The following is a 20632-nucleotide window of genomic DNA, read 5'->3' on the forward strand; positions in this document are numbered from 1 at the left end:
CACTAGTAAAATTTGTTTTATAATAGCTTTTTCCAGAATAGTTTTTCACAATTTCTTTAGGATTTGAGCTAATGGAAAAGTGTCTTCACTCTACGTGGAATAAGGCATATGTGGGAATGATCTAAGAGGGCAAAGGTTCTTCTTGGTGTCCAGAGTCTTGGTTTTGGGTACTTGTAAAAATACTGATTTATGCAACTGCTGCATACATGGAGCTTTATAGGAGATTGGTACGTGGAACAAAGGACTGGCTCTTCCCCTGTAGCCATGGAATCCATAAACAAGGCAGAAAATGGGGAAAAAAGCAACCAAACAAAAAAACCCAAGCCAACCAAAAATAAAAACAAAAGAGGAAAGAATTAACACAAAATTTCTTGACCAAGTTAAGCAGAGGAGTGCTCCTAAGTGAACCTGGAGCTCAAATTTATGTTGTAACCCAAATTTCCTATTCTTCTATCCACCTTGCATTGTGCATTGTCAGGGGAAAAGGTGAAGAGTTTTGGAAGAGAGGGAAGTGTCAAGAAAAGCAAAGATAGGTTCAGGACAGGAATTGGTTGTTTGTTTTTCTTTTATTTCTACCTTTTCTGCAGTTCTGCTGTTTTTTCAACATAAAAAGTATACTGATGCTTTGGAGGCAGACAAAATGAGAACAGTAAAACAATTCTCTGTTAAACTGGAACAGTAATAATTTGAGCTGGAAAGGCTAATTTATTCACCTTCTTTAAAGAAACAGAAAAAGCAGGCCAGGACAAAATAGCTCTCTTCTGCTCCACAAAAAAAAAAAAAAAAAAAAAAAAGAATCCCTGTGAAATATGCTACTAGGCAGAATAACTCACAACTTTTGCATGCCACAAAGGATTTACCTTGACACATAAGGAATTTTTTTGAGGTCATATTTCAAGTTATCTAAATGCTAGTTTACCTCCAGAGATACAGGGCTCAGGAAATTATACTGCAATAATTATGGATTTTTTTTTTTGTTGGCACTGATTTGAGAAACAGTGAAAATTGTGAATAACACTATTCTGAAAAAGTTTCTAAAAAAAGCTAATAAAACTATTGCCCTTTTCATGGCTAAAAAGCTGAGTTTATAAACTCTACATTTCCACTCATAATTTCATTAAAGCATCACCATGATTCCTTGGCTACACCACAGCTCAGACACTGCAGTTTTCCTTAGGATCAGTTCATGGAGTGTCATGGCTGGAGGAGGCACAGGATCACAAAATACAGCAGCAGTCCTTTCATTATTTTAGAGAGTTTATGAAAACTTAATAGGCCTAGAAATTCGAACATCCTGGTAGCAAAGGAACTAGAGAAATAAATAACTACAACAAGTGGTGTTTTCTAGCTCTTGTAAAATTGAATCATTAACTTTAATAATGGTGTGTTTTGACTGTGGTGTAAAACAGATGAGCTTTGAGGGCACATCCTTTACCCTGGGCAGGAAGCTCTGTGATTCTCAGGCACTCAGATCTGCTGCTCTGCATGCACAACAACAAGAAAGGTTTCTTATTAATCTTGGCCTGTGTGAGAGGACATTCTTCTCCTCCTTTCTATTAATAAAGCTAGTAAAAAATAAAATACTTCACTTCTGTAGATGCATATATAGAGATACATAGATATAAAGATATATAGATGCAGGTAAATAAAGCAGTGAGTACATGAATAACCTACACAACACTACAGTGTTAATTATGTAACCTGAAAGAGACTTCTCTAATTAATTTAGCACAGCCTTTTTGCTAATACTATGCACAAGCAGTAAAGTAGAAGATGCATGAACAGTTTAAAAGAGAATTTCAATTAATCAACTGGCTATATCTCATCCTCTCAGCAGGAAAGGATGTGTTAGGGATGAAAGTACTGAAGAAAATGTGGAAGCAAAATCAAGATCTTAGAAAATTGGAATGTATTTATTAATATACAGTCGATCAAATGAGATTTAAGCATCAAATGTCTAATTCTGTCTTGCTAGATGGTAAACATAAGGAAATGAAAACACATTAATTTCGATATACATCCTATAAATTTTTGTCTGATCTGGAGTCCTTTGGAAAACCTCTAGCTTTTCAAGACAAGACCTCTCTGAAAGAAGAGCTCTGAAATCAGGCAGCTGAAATGGTCAGTGCATCTCCGTGTAACTCACTAAAAATGAACTCGGGCCTCTGTTTTTTAACATACTCAATTTTACATTTTGAATCCACATAAAAAAGGAAACAGCAATTTTTCATTGATCTGTATTTCTCACAAATTTGTTGGCTTCTCTGCCATTTACAACCTTTTAATATTTATGTAAGCCTTCAGATTTTGAAAAGGCAGCTCTTTTGGCATCCCTTTAGCAGAGACAAAAATTATCCTTAATAAACTTTTAATGCAGATTCTTCAAACAAAACCAAACTAAAATCTCTTTATAGACTGCATGACTACATTAGGGTAAGGCGTTCTCCAAAACCCAGTTATTCCTTTAATTACTTTTTGAATTAGCCTATTTATAAACTAAGGTTAATAAAGTAAGAGGAGCATGCAAATGCAATTTTTCCCTCCTTCATGTGATGCTTGTGACTGTCACAGCAAAGGATGAGGGTTGCTCTCAGTGGTAAAAAAGTGGCAGGGGACACACTGGATTGTGACCAGCTGAGTTCTGCAGTCAGCGAAAGTCTGGCTTAGAATGCCCCAAAATATCTTTTTTACTCACAATGGGATGCTTTGTTTTAAGGAGAGCACAATATCACTGCAAAGCTGGTGTCAGCATGCCCAGCAATTATTAGTGCAAGACACCATAAATTTGACTGCAATTGCTATAGGCTTTGTAGTTACTAACAATCAGAAATCATTGTATTAATGGAGTAGTGGAAACACAACTGATGCCTCAGGTTTTAGCTTTTATATTTTTCAGACTCTGTGCTGCTTTAGTGTGTGGGTCTGGGCTCCATACAAGGGGACAGTGAGCTCTCTGCACAGAGCAGGGAGACAAAACAATTCCTTCTCTAGCTGGGGACCAAGGACAAATGATCCAAATCTCAGCCCAAGAGCACAAACAACGTGGGCTGGAGAGAGAAAAACAAGGAGGATGGGACTGCCTGGGCTGGAGCTGGAATGGGACAATTAGCTACAATATGCTAATGGATCAAAACTTGTAAAAGTGTGAGACCTCGAGACCAGCTGTCCATTTTTGTGACCATTTTGGGTTCACCTGGAGTACAGCCCTGGCTGGGTTCTTGCGCTGCCCAGGGTGGATCTATTGAGGCCTCCTGTCGGAATCTGAGGTATTGATGATTCTGAGATTGTAGAAAGTCTCTGTCTGTCAGTCCCGCTGCCAAAGCAGAAGCCAGAATTGGTCTGTGCTGGTTTCCAGGTTGTTTATTCTGTTTTTCTCTCACATGTTCTGCTGCCCTGCCCAGCTCTGTCCTGCAGGGCAGCGTGTGGGGCTCTGCCCTCAGTGGGATGTGACAAACATTCAATACCAGAAACTCCCTGGGCTGCATTTACAATAACGTGCCAGGATCTGTCACCTACGTTGGACAGTGTGTCCCCAGACTGAACCAACAGAAAAATGCCAACACCACAGTGAGACATGGAGGGCATGGAGAAGGAGAAAAAGGACAAGGCACACCCAATTTCCTCCATCTTGTCCCCTTGGGACCCCTCATCTAGAATCCTAAAATTTTACTTTTGCACCTGTGCCACACTTAATTATTCCTTATACCAAACACTCAGAGCTGTTAATTCATCCTGTAAGACTGGAAACTCTTTTCCATGGCCAGAGATCACAGACAGTGTCTCTGGGGGCTCTGTCCAGGGGGGTTCCTGACCCCTGCCAGGGTCCCAGACCTGAGGGATGCCCTGGATTCCCACAGCCTCCTAATAAATACCTACTTTATTCTTTAGCTTTGTCTAGTCTCTATTCTAGGTCAGCCTTCACAAGGCATCACAATGAAGCACTTTATTATCCCTAAAAGGCAGCATGTGGCACATGTGCTCTGTGGGGTGTTACCAGTGTCCTTGGAGCAAATTCATTCCTTCACATCCTGTGGCATATAATTATCTCAAGACTAACCATGACCCTGCGGGTCCTCTATTAAAATTATATTTTGTTACAGAATGGAGTATACATTATTGAAGCACATTATTTTGATCACTGAAATTTGACATATTGTGCTCATTAGCCACTAAACCTAAATATTTAATTTATGAGGTTAACTCCGCATTTTTTACGGACCAGTCTCTTATGGGAAGTAAACCAGCAAAACTGCAGAGGAGTGAATGGGAAAGGTTCCTACTGAAAATAGTGCCTTAAAAGCAGAAAAAAAGTGTGTCATGCCATATACCAGCAGATGACACCTTACATTAGGCCGGTAAATGGGTTAATTAGGCTTATTAGCATCATTTCCTTTTTAAAAGTGTTCGACTGAGAAGATGAAAAGATTATGTTAATCTTTACACTTCTCTCTTACATTTTACATTTTTCACACGGGCCTTTTTTAATCAAATATTGATGATGGTGCCTGTTGTTCTTCAAAGCCCAGCAATTAGATTGCAGCTCCCTCCCAGTAAGTGGTGTTTTCTTATCTTTATTTCCCTTCTCTCCACTTTTTTTTTTTTTCATAAACACAACATAAGGTCCATTGAATTCTTGTCAGAAAAGCCACTCTGGGTATTTTATCTGATGACCAAGAAACCTACAGAGCCTGAATCCCCCAAACCCTTCCAGATCCCACAGTTCTGTCCCACAGTTGAATCCACCACTCCTGAATTAAAGCCACAGACTCCAGCTATGCCATATAAACCAGATGAGTTTTCCTTTTCTTCCTGGATGTGGCTGTCCCTGTGGGATGCAGGTAAAGGCTGTGTGGAATGGGTGGACACTTCTCTCTGCTGGCAGCAAGGAAAGCTTGCAAGAAACAGGGAATTTCCCCTAAAATTACTTTCAAAAATAAAGCATTTCCACAATTTCTGTACATAATGTTGCATACAGTGATTAAGCATAAAGGCAGGGGGAAGGTAGTAGGATAAAGTAACTCTTCAAATGTACCAATACTGATTGAAAGCACCTAAATAAAACTGCATATCCTGTAGAAAATAATTGCTTAAATACAGTTTTGAAAACTCTTTAGTACATGTATCTCTACACACACAGAAAATTCCTCAGGACCAGGATCAAGATCTCAAAAGTTTGGAAAATCTATAGAACAGCTGTCTCCTATCTGAACATGGCAATCTCATGCTTTTCTCTTCTTAAGAGAAGACTTCAAAACACTTCTTTAAAGAACTGTTAAATAACAACTCTATAAAACCATTTTATTTTCCAGCTTGGGCCCCCTCTAGCAGCAGCACGAGGAATCAACACCATAAAATGACTAAAATTAACCATAAGCACAATATTAAGAGAACGAATGTTCTCATGTAGTAGCCACTGCTGTGAAATAAATATAATTCTGCTGCAGAGAGAAAAGCAGGTTGCTCTGGCAGGTTACCTTTGAAATCCTGGTTTGGTGCAGTGCTTCCACACTGCCCCTAAAGTCAGATTTCAGATCACAGACATGAAGTCTGTGTAAACTTTGCTTTCAAGCCCTGAAGCAAAAGCAGCCTCTGCTTTGCACAAGGGAGATGAGGGTACTTTCTACAGTCCAGTCAATTTAAATCAGGGAGGACAAAACCTTATATCACAGGACATGGTCAAGATACTGTGAACAACCACCAAAATAACCCCATTGAATGAAAGGAATTTACTTGAGGGACTCAGAAGAATTATGCAGTTTATTATTGCACATAGAAACGCAAGTTCAGATAACATTAGTCAGAGAGTGAAATTTTCCATGGAACAATTCTTTTTAACTGTCATAAAATGAAGCAACCTGGCAAAGATGTTGACGTGTCCCGGTGAAACAAAAAAACGATTGTATACTTAATTTTGCATTTTTTCACCTTAAGATGCATAGACAGGGGATGCTATGACCAATTTAATATTGGTGTTAATGGTTTAATGTTTCATGGAGCATCTGTCCCTCCATGGAGCTGCTCAGGGAGAGGAGCTGAGCAGAAATCTGGTGCCACGTTCCTTGGGATCCTCATGGCACTGCTGCTATTGCTGAGGAGCAGAAGCCAAAGGTAATGGCAAAGTGGTTCAGGTGCTGCTCAGAGAGGAGGAAAGTCCACAATTCCCACCTCTCCCAGAGTCTGCAAGGCTGCTTTCCTATTCTGCTGCAACATGGCACTCCAAGAGGAAAGGATGGAAAAACCAGGCAGCAGATGATCAAAAAGTGGTTATTGCAGCACATAAAACCAGAGCACTATAACTCCTTCAAAACACAATTCAAACCTTGGTGATGGCACTAAGCCTTCTTTGGAAGGCTGTATCTATTTTTATCCTAAAGAAAGGAACATCTAATATTGCAGATAAGATCCAAGGACACCAGAGCAGGCAGCCACACACAATTGATTTTCCTGCTCCCTTACATTCATTGCTGCTCCAATGGCAGGTACTGATACAAGTTTAAAAATGTTCTTGGAACTAATCTTCAGCCCACTTTTAACTTAAATAAATCCAAAAGGTAGTATTTCACTATTTGTAAAGGCCCCAGGAAGCAGAGGGTCTGTGCCACCCCTTGAAGGTGACAATGAACTGCAGATGTAGAAAAGAATTGAAAGGCAAAGCATCCATCCCCTTTCCTCTGGAAATTCCCTGCTCACATTTCTAGCATGGCTTCACCTGAAACAGGTTTTCTTTTCTCCTACTTGGGGTTTTGAAGGCTCTTTTAACTGAGGCTATAATGTAAAGATGTAGGCCACAAAGGAAGTTATGAAAAGTGTTTTGTTCGGTACTATTTGTGAAAGAAAAGATGAAGGGAACAAAAAGCAGAGTTAGCTGGGACAAAACAAAAATGCTTCCACAGAGGCTGGGTTAAAAATCATCATTTTTGGGGGGAAGTGGGGAGGAAAGAATGTTTCTGGATTGGTTTTTATGTGGATTTTGGTTTGGTTTAGGGATTTTGCTGGGGTTTTTTTATTATTGTGGGGTTTTTCCTAATGGCCATAAAGTCTGTAGCATTTTGAGATAAATGTGCAGCAGAGAGATTGTGTTTCTTGGGTGTGCATTTTTACTGACTTTGCTTATGTTCCACCTTTTAAAGAGCAGAATTGGGACTTTTTTTGTGGTCACAGGGCCAAGTTATAAAGAGCTACCACAAGATATACAGATCTTATTGAGAAATGACGTATGGAATATATCAGCAGCCTATGCCCGTGTGGATGTCTTGCATCAAGATAAAGAAAAATACTGCTGGAGAATTATGTGCACAAAGCTCTGTGAAGCAAGAATTTAAAGTAATGAGATTAAACAGAAAATAACTACATCAGGAACATGTTAATAAATTAATTAAAGCCTACCAAGGTTGAAGTGTTCCATAATTAAGATTGAAGCACATGAGAGTGCTCTCTTCTACTGGGGATTTTGCCACAGATAATACTACCTGTTTGGAAATGTTTCTAAATCTGTGAGGAAAATTAGGTCAACTGAGATTGTGGCCTGATCATTAAATTACATGATTTTGGACTTTTCTGTTTCCTCAGACCAGCTTTATGGATGATTCGGTATGTTTTCTCTACTGCAGTCTCTTTTCTAGTACATAAGATAAATGTGAATATTGATCTTTTTTAAAAAGAGGAGGTCAAGATTTAGTGCTTATTTCTTCCCCAAGTTTGTTTGCTGAGTCTTCATCTTTGTTTCATTTTCAAGCCAAAAATGCAGAGAACAAAGCAGAGCAAGAAGCAGCACAAAGGCCACCATGCTGAAGCACCTGAGATCCATCTGACTAATTAAGGAAAAAGTTATATAGATCTTAACAGGTCTTTTTTTATGAGCCTTTTACACCTATAAAAATGAAATACTGTGCTTTTTGGAATAACAGAGACTGTTCACTGTGACAGGAAAAGGCAACATCTTTCCCATAAGGTGCCCATTATCCATACCCTTTAATTTGTAATGTACAAAATGTAGAAAATATTTCCATGTTAACTTCTACACCTGCAACCTTTTGTAAGGCCACATGCAAGTTTGCTTTCCCCAAAACCAACTTAGTTTGCTGTTCTGAAATGAATCACTGTCACTTTAAAGGCTCAGTACTATAAATATGGAGAATCCTTCTCTTATCAGTAGTGAACAAGATCAGAACCTCATTTTCCTGCAGTAGCAGTTAAAACTGCACATAGGGAAAAGAAAATATCTTATTTGCTCTGCAAAAAGCATTTGTGGGTATTGAGCTCGCAAACAGAGAGTGAACACATTCAAGTGTTTCTGTGTCCTAACTGTAAATGGTTATACTTGAAATGTACACCTGTAAAGTTGGAATTTTGGGGATGTGTAATAAACCAGACAATATCCTGAACTGCAAGAAAGAAATTCATATATGATGGTCCTTCCCATAATCAAGCACAGTCAACTACAGAGCCTGGGCAAGTCACAGTATCTCCTCACAAAAAAAAAGTTCCTCAATATTTCAGCCTTTTCATTCAGTTGTGATCTCAGTACATGGAAAATATAAGACCCTACTTCATAAATGGGCATGTCCTGCAAGTGCATTTTGGTGGTCTCTGCAGCTCCTCTTTCTTTGGGCACACACGACAATAAAACCAGTGCTTTCTTTAAACCTAAGAAGGCACAAAAAAGGGCAAAGCCTTGTGTTTTTCATATTGAAGATCTTGGGCATTGTTCTACCTAGTGCCCAGTCTGTGCCCGTGCAGGAGAATTTCAGTCTCACTTCTAGGGTTCACCTTCAGAAATGAGGTACCTCAGATGCTTCACTTATTTACTGATATTCCTGATCTGCAGCTAGACAGGAAGATTCTGGTTCCAAAAAGTCAGTACCATGCAGTTTTATGAAGTGGGAAATAAGAAAGACAAATGTTACTCTTGTTCATGAATTTGCCTCTTATCATTTCCCCTCCCTGCTCTGTGGAGAGTGATTCGATTCACACTGGAGATTATTTGGGTCACTTTTACTTGGAGAGAGAAAATAAAGGTAGCCTCATTTGATATTTATGCCAATTTAAGTAAGAAAATGGATTCTGAATATTTTTGCATAGCTGAATTTAACTGAGGGTTCAGTGAAGCATGAGCTTCCAAATGTGAATAAGAGCCTTTATCTGTTTTCCCCTGTTTGTTTTTAAACTACATTTGTTATTTATGATTAGCAATTTTGTGTCATTTATATGCAGTGTACTGAAACTGAGTTCAATAAACTAACCTTCTTTGACTTATTAAGCTAAACTTGGTATTTAATTATTATGCATGCAAGTAGAAAAAGTAAGGAGCAAAATCATTGTGGTTTATTTGCAGCAAACAGGAATATCTGTCTTTATGACTTTTAATAAAAAAATTATTACTGTTTATTTTAAATTGGAATAAACACCAAAAAAAAAGAACATCTGTATCAAAGTGTAAAGAACCACAACAATCAAAATGTTTGATCTCCTCCATTTCATTCAAGTGCACAATCTGTTCCATGTAACTTTTTACAACGTACTGTGAAAGAAAATAAGTCATTTAAACTCAGTAATTAGTATTATAGATAAAATGACACTGCAGCAATGTTAATTACCATAACACTGATGTAGTATAGGATATAATACATAATAGTCATATCTTTAATTTTACATTGAAGTGCAACAAAGCATATTGTTGCTACACTTCTGCTTCTTAAATTAAATGAATGTTATTCAAGTGTACATTTGTATCCATGCAGAATATTTTTAAATAAATAAAAACTCTAATTCAAACTGGTATATTTGACTTTCTAATGGCTTAAATTAAAAAACTTCTTGATCTAGAAACTTTTTCTAAGACAGTGGAAATCATGACAGAATTATATTCCGTATGAAAAATTTCTGCAATCATTTTCTTTTTCCTTACAGCAGCTGTAAATCAGTTTGCAAATGAAGCACAACATTCAGCCTTTTAAAAAATAAAGATTAATCTCAATGAGCTATTTGATGTGTAGTAGGAACTAGACATATATAATCAAATTGGAATTAATTCTGTACTTCTCTGGCTAAAAGACCTGACAATTGTTCACATAAAATATTTATAATAAAACAAAGAGACTTTCATGGAAAGGCAGTGAAAGTTTTTTTCTGTGGCTCTAGGAGGCATAGAGTTCCCTATTAATGAAAAATTGCATCTCAGCTTCTTGCACCACCTTTATTTTTGGGTAACTTTGTTATAAATATTAGAAGAAGGGGGGAAATTAAATTTCAGATTTGTTCAAGTGTAGTTTAATAACTTATGTCAGCTGAAATGTTCCCATTTCCTGTGCAGAAATTTTCAAATGAAGCCATTATTCAGACCTGGCAAGAAAAGTACTCTAAAAACCTACTTAATTGGAAGTGCAACAGTCCTATTTACCACGTCAGCCCAAGGCTAAAATGCGTATGTAGGGTTTTAGCAAAATATTTGAATACACAGTGTAAGGTTCATACAGAAATTGAAGTGTGACCTGAGGTTGGTTGTTCCATCTCACAGCCACAAGACGCATCGCCGTATTTGAGCGAAAAGCAAAATCGCCAATCAGTTTGTAAGGTTTGCAGATTATTTTGAAAAAACACTTTTTTTTTTCATTTTCTCCGCTTTGTTTAGGTCAGTGGGACGATGTACAACACGGGGAGACACGTGTCCCTGCGGTTAGACAAGGAGCACCTGGTGAACATCTCGGGGGGCCCCATGACCTACAGCCACCGCCTGGAGGAAATCCGGTTACACTTCGGCAGCGAGGACAGCCAGGGATCAGAGCACCTCCTCAATGGCCAGGCCTTTTCTGGAGAGGTATGTCACCACTAGGAATTGCCCACCTCTTATTTCTGCCTGAGGGGATTTGCGAGCTAATCTGTAAAAATTGTTTTCCTGTAGCCATTCTGAAAATCAGGGAGTTGTTTTGTTGTTGTTTTTTTTTTCTTTTTTAACCAAGCACTGCAAATTTTGTGACTCATATCCACAAATGACACTGCTGTGTTTATTGTATATAGAGACGCCCTCTATCCTCATCTGTGCTACTTACAAAGTAATCAGGTCTCTTTGGATGGGGCCTTTATGTCTCTTGTGAAGGCAAGTATGAGATTAACTACAAAGTAATGCTTCAAATTCCCACAGAAGTGCTACTTTTGCTTCTTACTGGTGCGTAACACTTCAGATTGAGAACCATCCTACCTTTGATTCATGCAGAAACAAGGCAATACTTGATTCTGGAGATTACTCCACAGAATTCTGCTCAAGAAATACAGTGAACTGCACACATAGTCCCTGGCAGAATAGTAATGTTTTATGTTAAATACGTGTCTATAACATGTATTTCCTGTCCCAAGAAAGACCATAATTTCTTGATCCTGTTACCTATTCCAGAATGGCTCATTATTCTTGCTGGATAAATATTTTAGTGGCTTAGATGGAGCCCTTTTTCAAGATTTACAGTAAAGTTTGCAGACTTTCTGGGACAAAAAAAAAAGGAATCCATCCATTTTCCTTATATACAAGTATTTTCTCATAAAAAAAGATGCATGAAGTTTGGAGTACCCCATCCTCCTCCAGTTTAGGCTGTGAACGACACAGTGTCCAACTCTACAACTCAAAATAATGTTTCACAATAATTCTGTGTTACTTTAGGGATTATTTTTAAAGCCACTCTGCTGCCATTCTTTCAGAATACCAAAAAATAACAGCTTTTTCATCATAAAGCACTTATTTTCTCAGAGATGAGTAATCAAATTAACATCTGTATTATGCATCACAGACTGGTGGTGAGTCACTTAATGTGTGGTATTTTCTTTGGCACTGAGCAACAGCAGTTATTTAAGAGTAAGAAATTAATTGCAGCATTGTCATATGATGATTTTATAATTGATAGTAATCATTGGCTTTGTTTTATAAGCTACATATAGCCTGTGGCAGCTTTTTTGTGAAATTACTAATGTCTTACGCAACTGATTTTGGTTGCCTTTGTTCAATTCTATAAGTGAATCCATCATGTATTGCTCCTTTAAGCATTGAAAAGTAAAGGATGCTGTATTAAACAAGGTCTTTGCTTTGCTGTTCAGACAATATTCAAACAAAAAAAAGGTGAACTGAACATGAAAGTAAAAATCTGGTTGAAACATACCATGACACTTGTGATGTAGCACCACCATTTCAGATGCTTGAAAAAGAGTTTTTAAGTTTTTAATTCATCAATCCTAGACTATAACAATGTGAAAATGTAGAGCATTGTTTGACAATACTTATTGTTATTAGCTAGGCTCTTCTAGTTTTGAAAGTTGGAGTTCTGAAGTACTATTAATATTTGGTGTTTTTTAACAGAGACCTCAACATTTCTTAATAAAAGCAGACAACTGAGCTTAGTGGAAGCTGCTGTCAGTCAGGCACAGCTGGATCTGCAGTGTGTGCAGGATTCATCTTGTTGCCTGAATCCTCCTGCAGTGAATAGAAAGAGCCCAGCACCTTCGAAGGATTAATCAGTCCTGACAGCCAGAGCTGTGTCTCTCAGGACAGGGCAAATCACTCTGTGGAGATGCATTTCCCTTGACAACAGAGCACAGACAAACAGCAGGCAGAGGGGTTGGGATTCAAGGACTCCCTTTCAGATACTCAGATGAATTCTGTCCTTTGAAGGTGTGTTCTTCAAGGTTTCAAAATCTGTTTTGGGCAGGTAGAAAGGTCAAGCATTAATTACTAATTTGAGCATATACCCACACAGTTAAGTGTTACTTCTAGAACACACTAATCCAAAGTACAAGCCCAGATGCAAATCAGCTGAATGGCTGCAGATTTCCAGGGAAGGACAGCAGCTGATGGAGTTCTTTGAGTGTCCATCCACCCATGCAAGTGCTGCCTGCAAAAATGAGAGCTCTTCCACAAGCTCTCAGCACTGGGGGATGTAACATCTACATCTCCCAGCAGTGAGAGGGGCAATGCTGTAAAGAAGCCAGCTGACTTCCCAGGAGAGTGTCTCTGTGATCTCACGGGTGCTTTCGAGGCTTGATGCTAATTACTATTCACTCCTGCCTTAGATAATGGTGTGAGTGGAGATGGGATAAAGAAAAATAACTGCCTAGGTTCATTAGTCTAATTTAGCTGGTGCAGGTAAGAATAGCAATGAATATTTGCTGGCTTAGGCTGTAGGAGCCAGGAGTGCACTGTGTGGCTGCTGATTGCAGACTGAGCTGCCAGGGCTGGCCCTGTTACTGCTGGTTTCAGCTGTGTTGGACAAACCCTCTGTGGGCTTTCCAGAAACCTCTGTGTCACTGGGGAAACACTTCTGGCTTTGCTTTAATTGAGTTTTAGTGAGGAGGGAATGAGCCCAGGCAGGGAATTGATGTAATAAGCTGTTAAGAGCTTTCTACGTGCCTGACAAAAACCAATTGCTGGTTGGCTCTGAGAACTGGCATGCTAATAAGCCAATTAAAGAGTAAAACACACCCCTGTGAGCTTCACATTTTAAAATTAACAAACCCCAGGAATTTTTTTTTTTTTTAATTCTGAGTACACGTAGCAGGACAGGCTGGCCCCCTCCATGTGGCCGGGTCCCTTCCCAAGGAGCCTGCCAGATAACTGAACTGATGTTTAAATAGTTCAAACTTAAGGGCTTTAAACTGTGGATCAGATTATCAACATGTTTGGCACTGGTAACATGGAAAGGGGCAGGCTTTGTTATGCTTAAATAAATAAATGGACTATTTACTTGTCCCTGTGATATAGACTCAAGTGGGTTTAATTCCCTGTTCTTTGCAGGAGCATCCTACTGTATTATAATGATTAAAAGAAAATCTTGGCTTAGGCAAAGTCTCCAACTAAGACACCAATCATTTGTGTCTGCTGCCTAATGCCTCTATGCAAAACAGGTTTTAATGCATCAGAGTCTCTATCATTTAATAAAAAAGCCCATTTTCCATATAATCAGCAGAATTGGCCTGAGTGCCTTAGCTAAGGTCCTGTCTGCCTTGTTAAAATAAAATGGTAACAACTTCCAAAAGGTTCATGGTAAAAATGGGACCCTTAAACTTTACCATGTGGCAAAGTCATAAAAAACTTTTATGGTCAATTTTTTTTCCTAAGCATAAAAATGAAAAATATGCTTCAGGAGACCTCAAATCACTTTGCTGCTGTGCATTGTGACAGCCTTATCACTGCCAAGGCAGAAAGTCAAGGAGCTTAATTATTTGGGGTTATGCACTTTTCACAAACTCAGTGGCTGGACACTTTCAAACAAGGGACCATAGTCCACAACACATGAAAAAAAAAATTCTTCTTTGCCCACCCTTCCAAAAACCCATAGATCAATTATAAACACACAATTATTTAATTTGCTACAGAAGAATTAAAATGAAAGTGAGAGCAGGATCTGAATAAATGGACAAGTATTGCTGTACACAGAGTTTGGAGCTGAGATTTACTGCTGCTAAAAGCTGCTGAGAAAACCAACACAAAAATACAAGAAAATGAAGAGAAAAGGAAGAAACTTGAAGTTCTGAAACACCAGTCTCCTCTTGCTACTGCCATTTCTTTAACTGCAGGAGTGTTCTGTGTGAGTAGGGGACTTGTAGTGGTAGTAAAGGATTACTTATAGGGAAATCAGTGTTGTAAATCCAACTTGGGATATTTTTAGAAGCGGGACTGTAAGATAGACAGTTTATGAGAGCCAGCCAGCCAGCTGGGGTAATTTAATCCAGCCTGTACCAGAATTAGAGTATTCTGAATTGTTACATCACAAACAGTGGCTCAGTTACTGAGACCTTCTGTACACCCCAGACTTGCCTGTGAAGTTCCAAACAACCTCCCCAAAACACGTCATGGTGGTGTCATTTATAGAGGAAAGCTTGAAATCAGATTGTATTAGCACATCATCCTTCCTCTTAAATCAGTGGATTGAATCAGTGATGCCACTGAGGAGGGAGGGCAGGAATCACTGCTTCTTCCTAACCCCACTCCTCCAGGTGCTCAGAGAGCCAGCTGTGAGCAGCCCTTACTACACCCCATCACTGATGCCAACAGCTCGAAGAAAGAGGTTCAAAATTCTGATTTTTCAGTTGTCACAGGCCACTGGTATTACACTTTGGAGCCTCTCTTGGAAGTGGAGCAGGTCATTTTTAAGTATTTCATCCATAAGATAAATGTACAATATTCCAGTGCTTATTAACGTTGAAAAATCAGCCTCTGGAAAAAGTATCAGCTGAGGGAACATGTGTCTAAAGGAAGGGAGACTTAGTAAAATCTCTATAACCGTAAGATTAATGTTGAGCTTGAAAGGAGAAAGTCAGTAGATAATGAGTTAAATTGCTATAGGAACAGAATATAAATCAGGGAGAGGTGGTAGGATTGTCATCTCTAAAGTATAAGGAGACTGCTCACATAAGTAATTCAAAATCACTGGGAGATGAATATGTGCTTCAGTTGTTAGAATGCACGTCTGTCCTCACAAAAGGTTACAGATGGGTTCACCCAAAATTTTATACAATCTCAATTAAAAGCAGGGTTGAAGTCCAAAAAGAGTTATTTACAGAATATTCTTCATTGAAGGAACCCACAAGGATCATCAAGTGGAACCCTTAAGTGAATGGCCTGTACAGGGTTATTGAGTCTTTCTAAACCAAATTCCATTTTATGTTTTAAGTTAAATGGGCTTTTACTGCTTGTTAATATAAGAAAATGCAGCTGGTGTTTCTTACCAAGAAAACCTCTCCTTCTGAACCAGTCTGTTGGAGCCCACAAGGAGGATTACTTTCCAGAAACAGGGAACTGGAATTTTTGTGGTGTATTTTACATCAAAAGACACTAAGTGCTAGAAATACATCTTAATCCTTACTGACATTCAAAACCTTTAACTTTTCATGTTTAACTTTGTTGGAGTAGTTGACTTTTAACTTATGTTCCTGTAATTTTTTGGCTAGACAGTCATCTTCAAGCCACAGGTAAAATACACTTGTTAAATAAAAATCCCAAACCTCAATAGCCATGAGAAGTTCTATAATCAATTGAAGGTGTAGCAACTATAAATCATTGATCATAAATACATAAATAGCAAAAATACACAGCAAGTACAGCTCATTTTTATAGAAATGGCCACACTGCCAGGCAGCACCAGGGTACTCTCACAGTCACAGGTTTACATTTAGTGCTACTGTAGCCACAATGCCATTTTCAAAGGAAAATTAAGTTTTATCCCTCCCTTGGGAAAAACCCTTAATTACACAAATCAAGTTATATGATGACCAAATTTTATAACAGTAATAAAAAATTTTACTTTGATTATAATCAGCTTCTCCTATAATAAATAGCATTCCTGTTATTTTTTCACCTGTCCAGAACTTGATTAGCAGTAGAAATACAAATAAGTCTTCATTTTTTTTTTCCAAAGGGAAGAAGTTACAGTGCATACTACAGGCCTAAGTGTGCATTTTATGATAGTTCAGGCAAAACAGGAAAAGTCAAATGGTTTTATTTGTAGCAAGTTGTAAAAGGGTGTTTCTCTTGGTGGATAAATCCCAGAAATTCAATTATTGCCCCAACAGGAATTGGGATTGGACCTGATGCAGCTATAGTTCTTCATGGATACAAACTAAGAAAAAGACACAGGGGCAGAATTACATATTTATGTCTTTTAGCAGAAAGACTGACAATAATATATAATTGAAAGGAACAGTAATTTAATTTTATAATCCCAAACAACCATTAGAAGCCATTTGGAGAATGAATGATGTTCAGAACAAGTTCTAAAATATGAGACTGAATTTTAGGTATCCAAGTAGGAATTTGATCTTTGCTTTAGGCTTTATTTTACTCAGAATACTGAGGTATTTGCATGGTCACTGGAGATGAAAAGTTATAGTTCACATCAAATGAAGAACCTTTACTGCAGTCTTTTAGTACATCATCATTCTGATTATTCAATCATGCTAAAATTGCACTAAGTTTTTTTGGAATAATTTAATACATTAATTTCAGACAACAAAACAATACAGAGGCACCTGATTTCTGTAGGTCATTAGCTGATTTCTAGAAAGCATCTTTAAATATTTGAAAATTTTGTGTATTGTATTTAAGGGAGTTTCCCTTCAAGCACTGAATGTCAGGCTGTTGAATTTGGGTACCAGCTGCTACTACACTGATGTTCTTTGTCATTTCCACTGACATGCAACAGGACATTCCCTTCCAAATCAGTTCTAGTAAGAACCAGAAATGTTTCTCTTTTTGCTCACTGGAGCCTGAAAACATCCACATTCCCTAGATTTCTTCATGCTTTACTAAAGCACATGATTATTCCTGGATTTTACATAGCAAATTCCAGGTGCTTGATATAAGGAGTTCCATTTCTGGCGGCCAGAATTTTTTCTTTCTGTCTTTTGCTTTCTGAGGATTTTGGGATACAAGCCCTATAGATGCTGTCTGCTTTACACTGAATTTCAAGAAACTCTACAGGCAGATTTTTAGAGGGGTTGTATTCCGTTATCTACACATATGTGGGCATTTCTTGCCAGAAAACCTTCCTTTGTTGGAAATTACTTTTGTGAATCTTATGAACTCTCCATCCATTAGTAAAATTGCAGGAACCATTCAAACAAATGCCAAGCTTTGTTGTGACAATGTCAGTTCCTTAATGTAGCATGTGACACAGCAAAATATCTGCAGGGAATAATAAATATTGAATTTCTTAGATACCAAGTGAAGCAGATTCCGTTAGTAATAAATACATTTTTGCACATGTTTACTTTTTGGTTACCAACTGTTCTCCTTTTTGCAGGGAGGGAGAAGTGGAAGAGATTGTCCATGTACTGAGAGCACAGTCTGTCACTGACTGTAATCTAAATCCCTCCGGTGCCTCAATTTTAAAATCCAGCATTGTAAAGCAATAAGGTGGAGTTTTTCTGCTTAGAGTAGCAGCTGTAGGATTTGCTTTTTTAAACCACTGGAACATGAAAACATTCAGCACTCTAAACCTCCAGTGACACTTTTGAAGTATTCACTTTACCTCGTTCCAAATTATTATCATTTGTTTGGGGTGACTTCACTTGCTACAGGATGACTCTTTAATTAAAGAGCAATTTACCTCTGCAGGCAAAAAACAGTGTTCATTTTGAAATGGGTTTTCTTTTATGTCACTTGGTAATCAGTTCTCCATTACACCTTTCATAAGTTTTAACATTTTCCCCAAATATATTTAATGTACTGTTCCAAAGAAAGGAGTAATCCTACTAACAACCTGTACAAAAGCCCTTGCAGCTACTATGGGCAACCACAAAAGAAAAAGCAATGAAAGACATTTTATTATTATAATTTAGCAAAACAATAAAAAACAGTGAGCAGTTACTGTAAACCTTACCTTGGGCAAAACCCTCATGGAGACTGGTCTGAGGTAAAAATATGATTTGGCATTTCTGTACTAAGTGTGGACTGCAAAAATCCCTGTTAGCCTCATCTGTCCTCACTGATAGCACCCCTGGGATGGATGAGGGATGCTGGGCATCAGATAATAAATAGGAGAGCCCAGGGTTAATGACAGATGAGGATCCACTGAAGCTCCTGAGCCTGTTTGGTGCTGAGCACTCACACCCCACGCAAATTTGTCTCAGTAAATGCTTAAGTGGGATCAAACCCAGTTAATTCTGATAGCCAGCCCAGCCCTTGCACTCAGACAGTGGGGAGTCAATTTGGAAACTTACCTTTAGTAATTTTTATTTTACTCCATAAAAATGGAAAAGCTTCAGACAGCAAATGTGACCCTAATTGCCAAGAGTGTGAACTCAATGGCACAGTCCTCTTGTGGGAGGTGGGAATTCCAGGCACAGGAGGCAGCCACAGCAGGTTTTCCTCATCCCAAATAGATGTGCTAGTGACTGTTCCTTGAGAGACAAGGCCAGTGGGGATTGGGAGCACCACATCTGTCTAGGACTGAAGGAGCCAGGAGCTGTTCCAGCTCCCGCTTTTCTGTCCTCACCAGGAATAATCCCTGTTTCCTAAGACACAGCTCCCTGAAATTCAGATTATTTCTGTAGCTTCAGCGACTCTTTTGATAGGTCTTTGTCCCTTTATGTTTAACAGTTTCTTATGACACATTTCAATATTGTAGCAAAAAGCCAACTAAATCATGTCATTTCCAGCTGCCTTTTTATTACATTTTCACGGGTTGCTGGGAGTGGCAGAGTGAGAATTTTCATTTAGAATACTGACTTGACTTTCCTCCATCACTGTAGACCTTTCCTGGCATGCACTGCCTTCCAGAAAGTGAAAAATACTTTAAATTTGAAGTATTTTATTTTAGTCATCTCTGTAATTTCCATAAAGACTGGGAAGGAAATACTGCTAAATTTTGTTTTCTTTAAACAAAATTGCAATAGATAATGGATTGGGATGTTTTACGAACAATAAAGGGAAGGAAATTCATTTTTGTTATAATTTCAGAATGATATATTTCTAAAATTATTAAAATTAGAACATTTTTTCATGTATAGCTATTTTAAAACAGCATGCAAGTGGTAGCAGCCACAATGGCATCCGTGCTAACACTCTGAAGAATTAAAATTGACACAGTTAAGCCACATTTATTCCAAGTCAGTTTTCTTTCCATTTATCTTTTAATATCTCACATTTATCTGTCTGTATTCTTCTCTTTGTATAAACTAACTGGATGTTACAGCATACACCTGCCAAACTGTGATGGTTTAAAATTCAGTAGGAATTAATTAATTATGTTCAGCTAATTTTCAGTGCTTTGTTTGGGGTTTTTAATGTATCTGCCATGAAAACATTTTGTCACTGATGATTTGCCATAGGCACATTAGAAAAGCACCATATACCAAAGCACTGTAACTCTGAAAGTTCTATCAAAGGCAAAGAGAGTTCAGGATTTTAACTAAAAAAGGCAAGTCCATTACTGTCCATCTCCTTCTATCATCTCAAACTTTATTTACTTTTACTTATCTCTAAGTATGAACTTGCCACTACTATACTACTTTGCTAATAACAGAACCAGTTGGCAACACAGCCTTCATCTGCTTAACCTTCAGTGTAGGACTGGCCAGAAACAGCTGACACATCCTCTCAAATGCAAAATTCTTATGAATAAAGAAAATAGATTTTTTAAAAAATTTTTTCCAAGGCGTGTTCGATGTGAACAGTATATTTTTGGTGGTTTTTGTTATATGAATCTTTGTTCTTCTCCAGTTTAGCAATTTCTTTCCCATTTCCTCTGGCAATCAAAGCACAGAGTGATCAAGGCCTGAGCTATCAGTCCCATACAGCACCTCCAGCCCAGCCTGAGGCTTTGAAGTCCATGTTCACAGCACAGCGTGGGGGGATGCTCCCATGCTGACACAAGAATCAATCTGACAGCATCCATGGCTACAGGAGCTCAGCCACCCAGTTCTCATTACCTGCTGCTCTTTTGCCTCCCTGAAGACTGAAGTATCCTGGGGAGGTTGTGCAGACCCAACTTCTTCCTGCTCCAATCCACCAAACTCTCAGTGCAGCACTTGCTCTGCACTAAAATTCATTAAATAATGCATTAGAGGAGCATGGCTTTCAAATTGAGGTTCTACTAAGGTTCTCCAGGAGAAGCAAACTTTTAGCCTCTTTTTTATTTTATATTCTGGGAGAACA

The 20632-nt window shown here is 38.3% G+C and overlaps 1 protein-coding gene across 7 annotated transcripts in view; it reads left to right on the plus strand.

Annotated features, from left to right (window-relative positions):
• CA10 (carbonic anhydrase 10 (inactive)) overlaps positions 1-20632 on the plus strand; it is a 185712-nt gene that overhangs the window by 136099 nt on the left and 28981 nt on the right. For all 7 annotated transcript variants that reach the window (XM_085556756.1, XM_085556761.1, XM_085556759.1 and 4 more), the window contains one exon: positions 10631-10816. In XM_085556756.1, the coding sequence (XP_085412882.1) occupies positions 10631-10816 (186 nt within the window). The remainder of the gene's footprint in view (positions 1-10630; positions 10817-20632) is intronic.

This window comes from Lonchura striata, chromosome 18 (assembly GCF_050655825.1).
Source record: "Lonchura striata isolate lonStrDom1 chromosome 18, ASM5065582v1, whole genome shotgun sequence".
Taxonomy (NCBI): domain Eukaryota; kingdom Metazoa; phylum Chordata; class Aves; order Passeriformes; family Estrildidae; genus Lonchura; species Lonchura striata.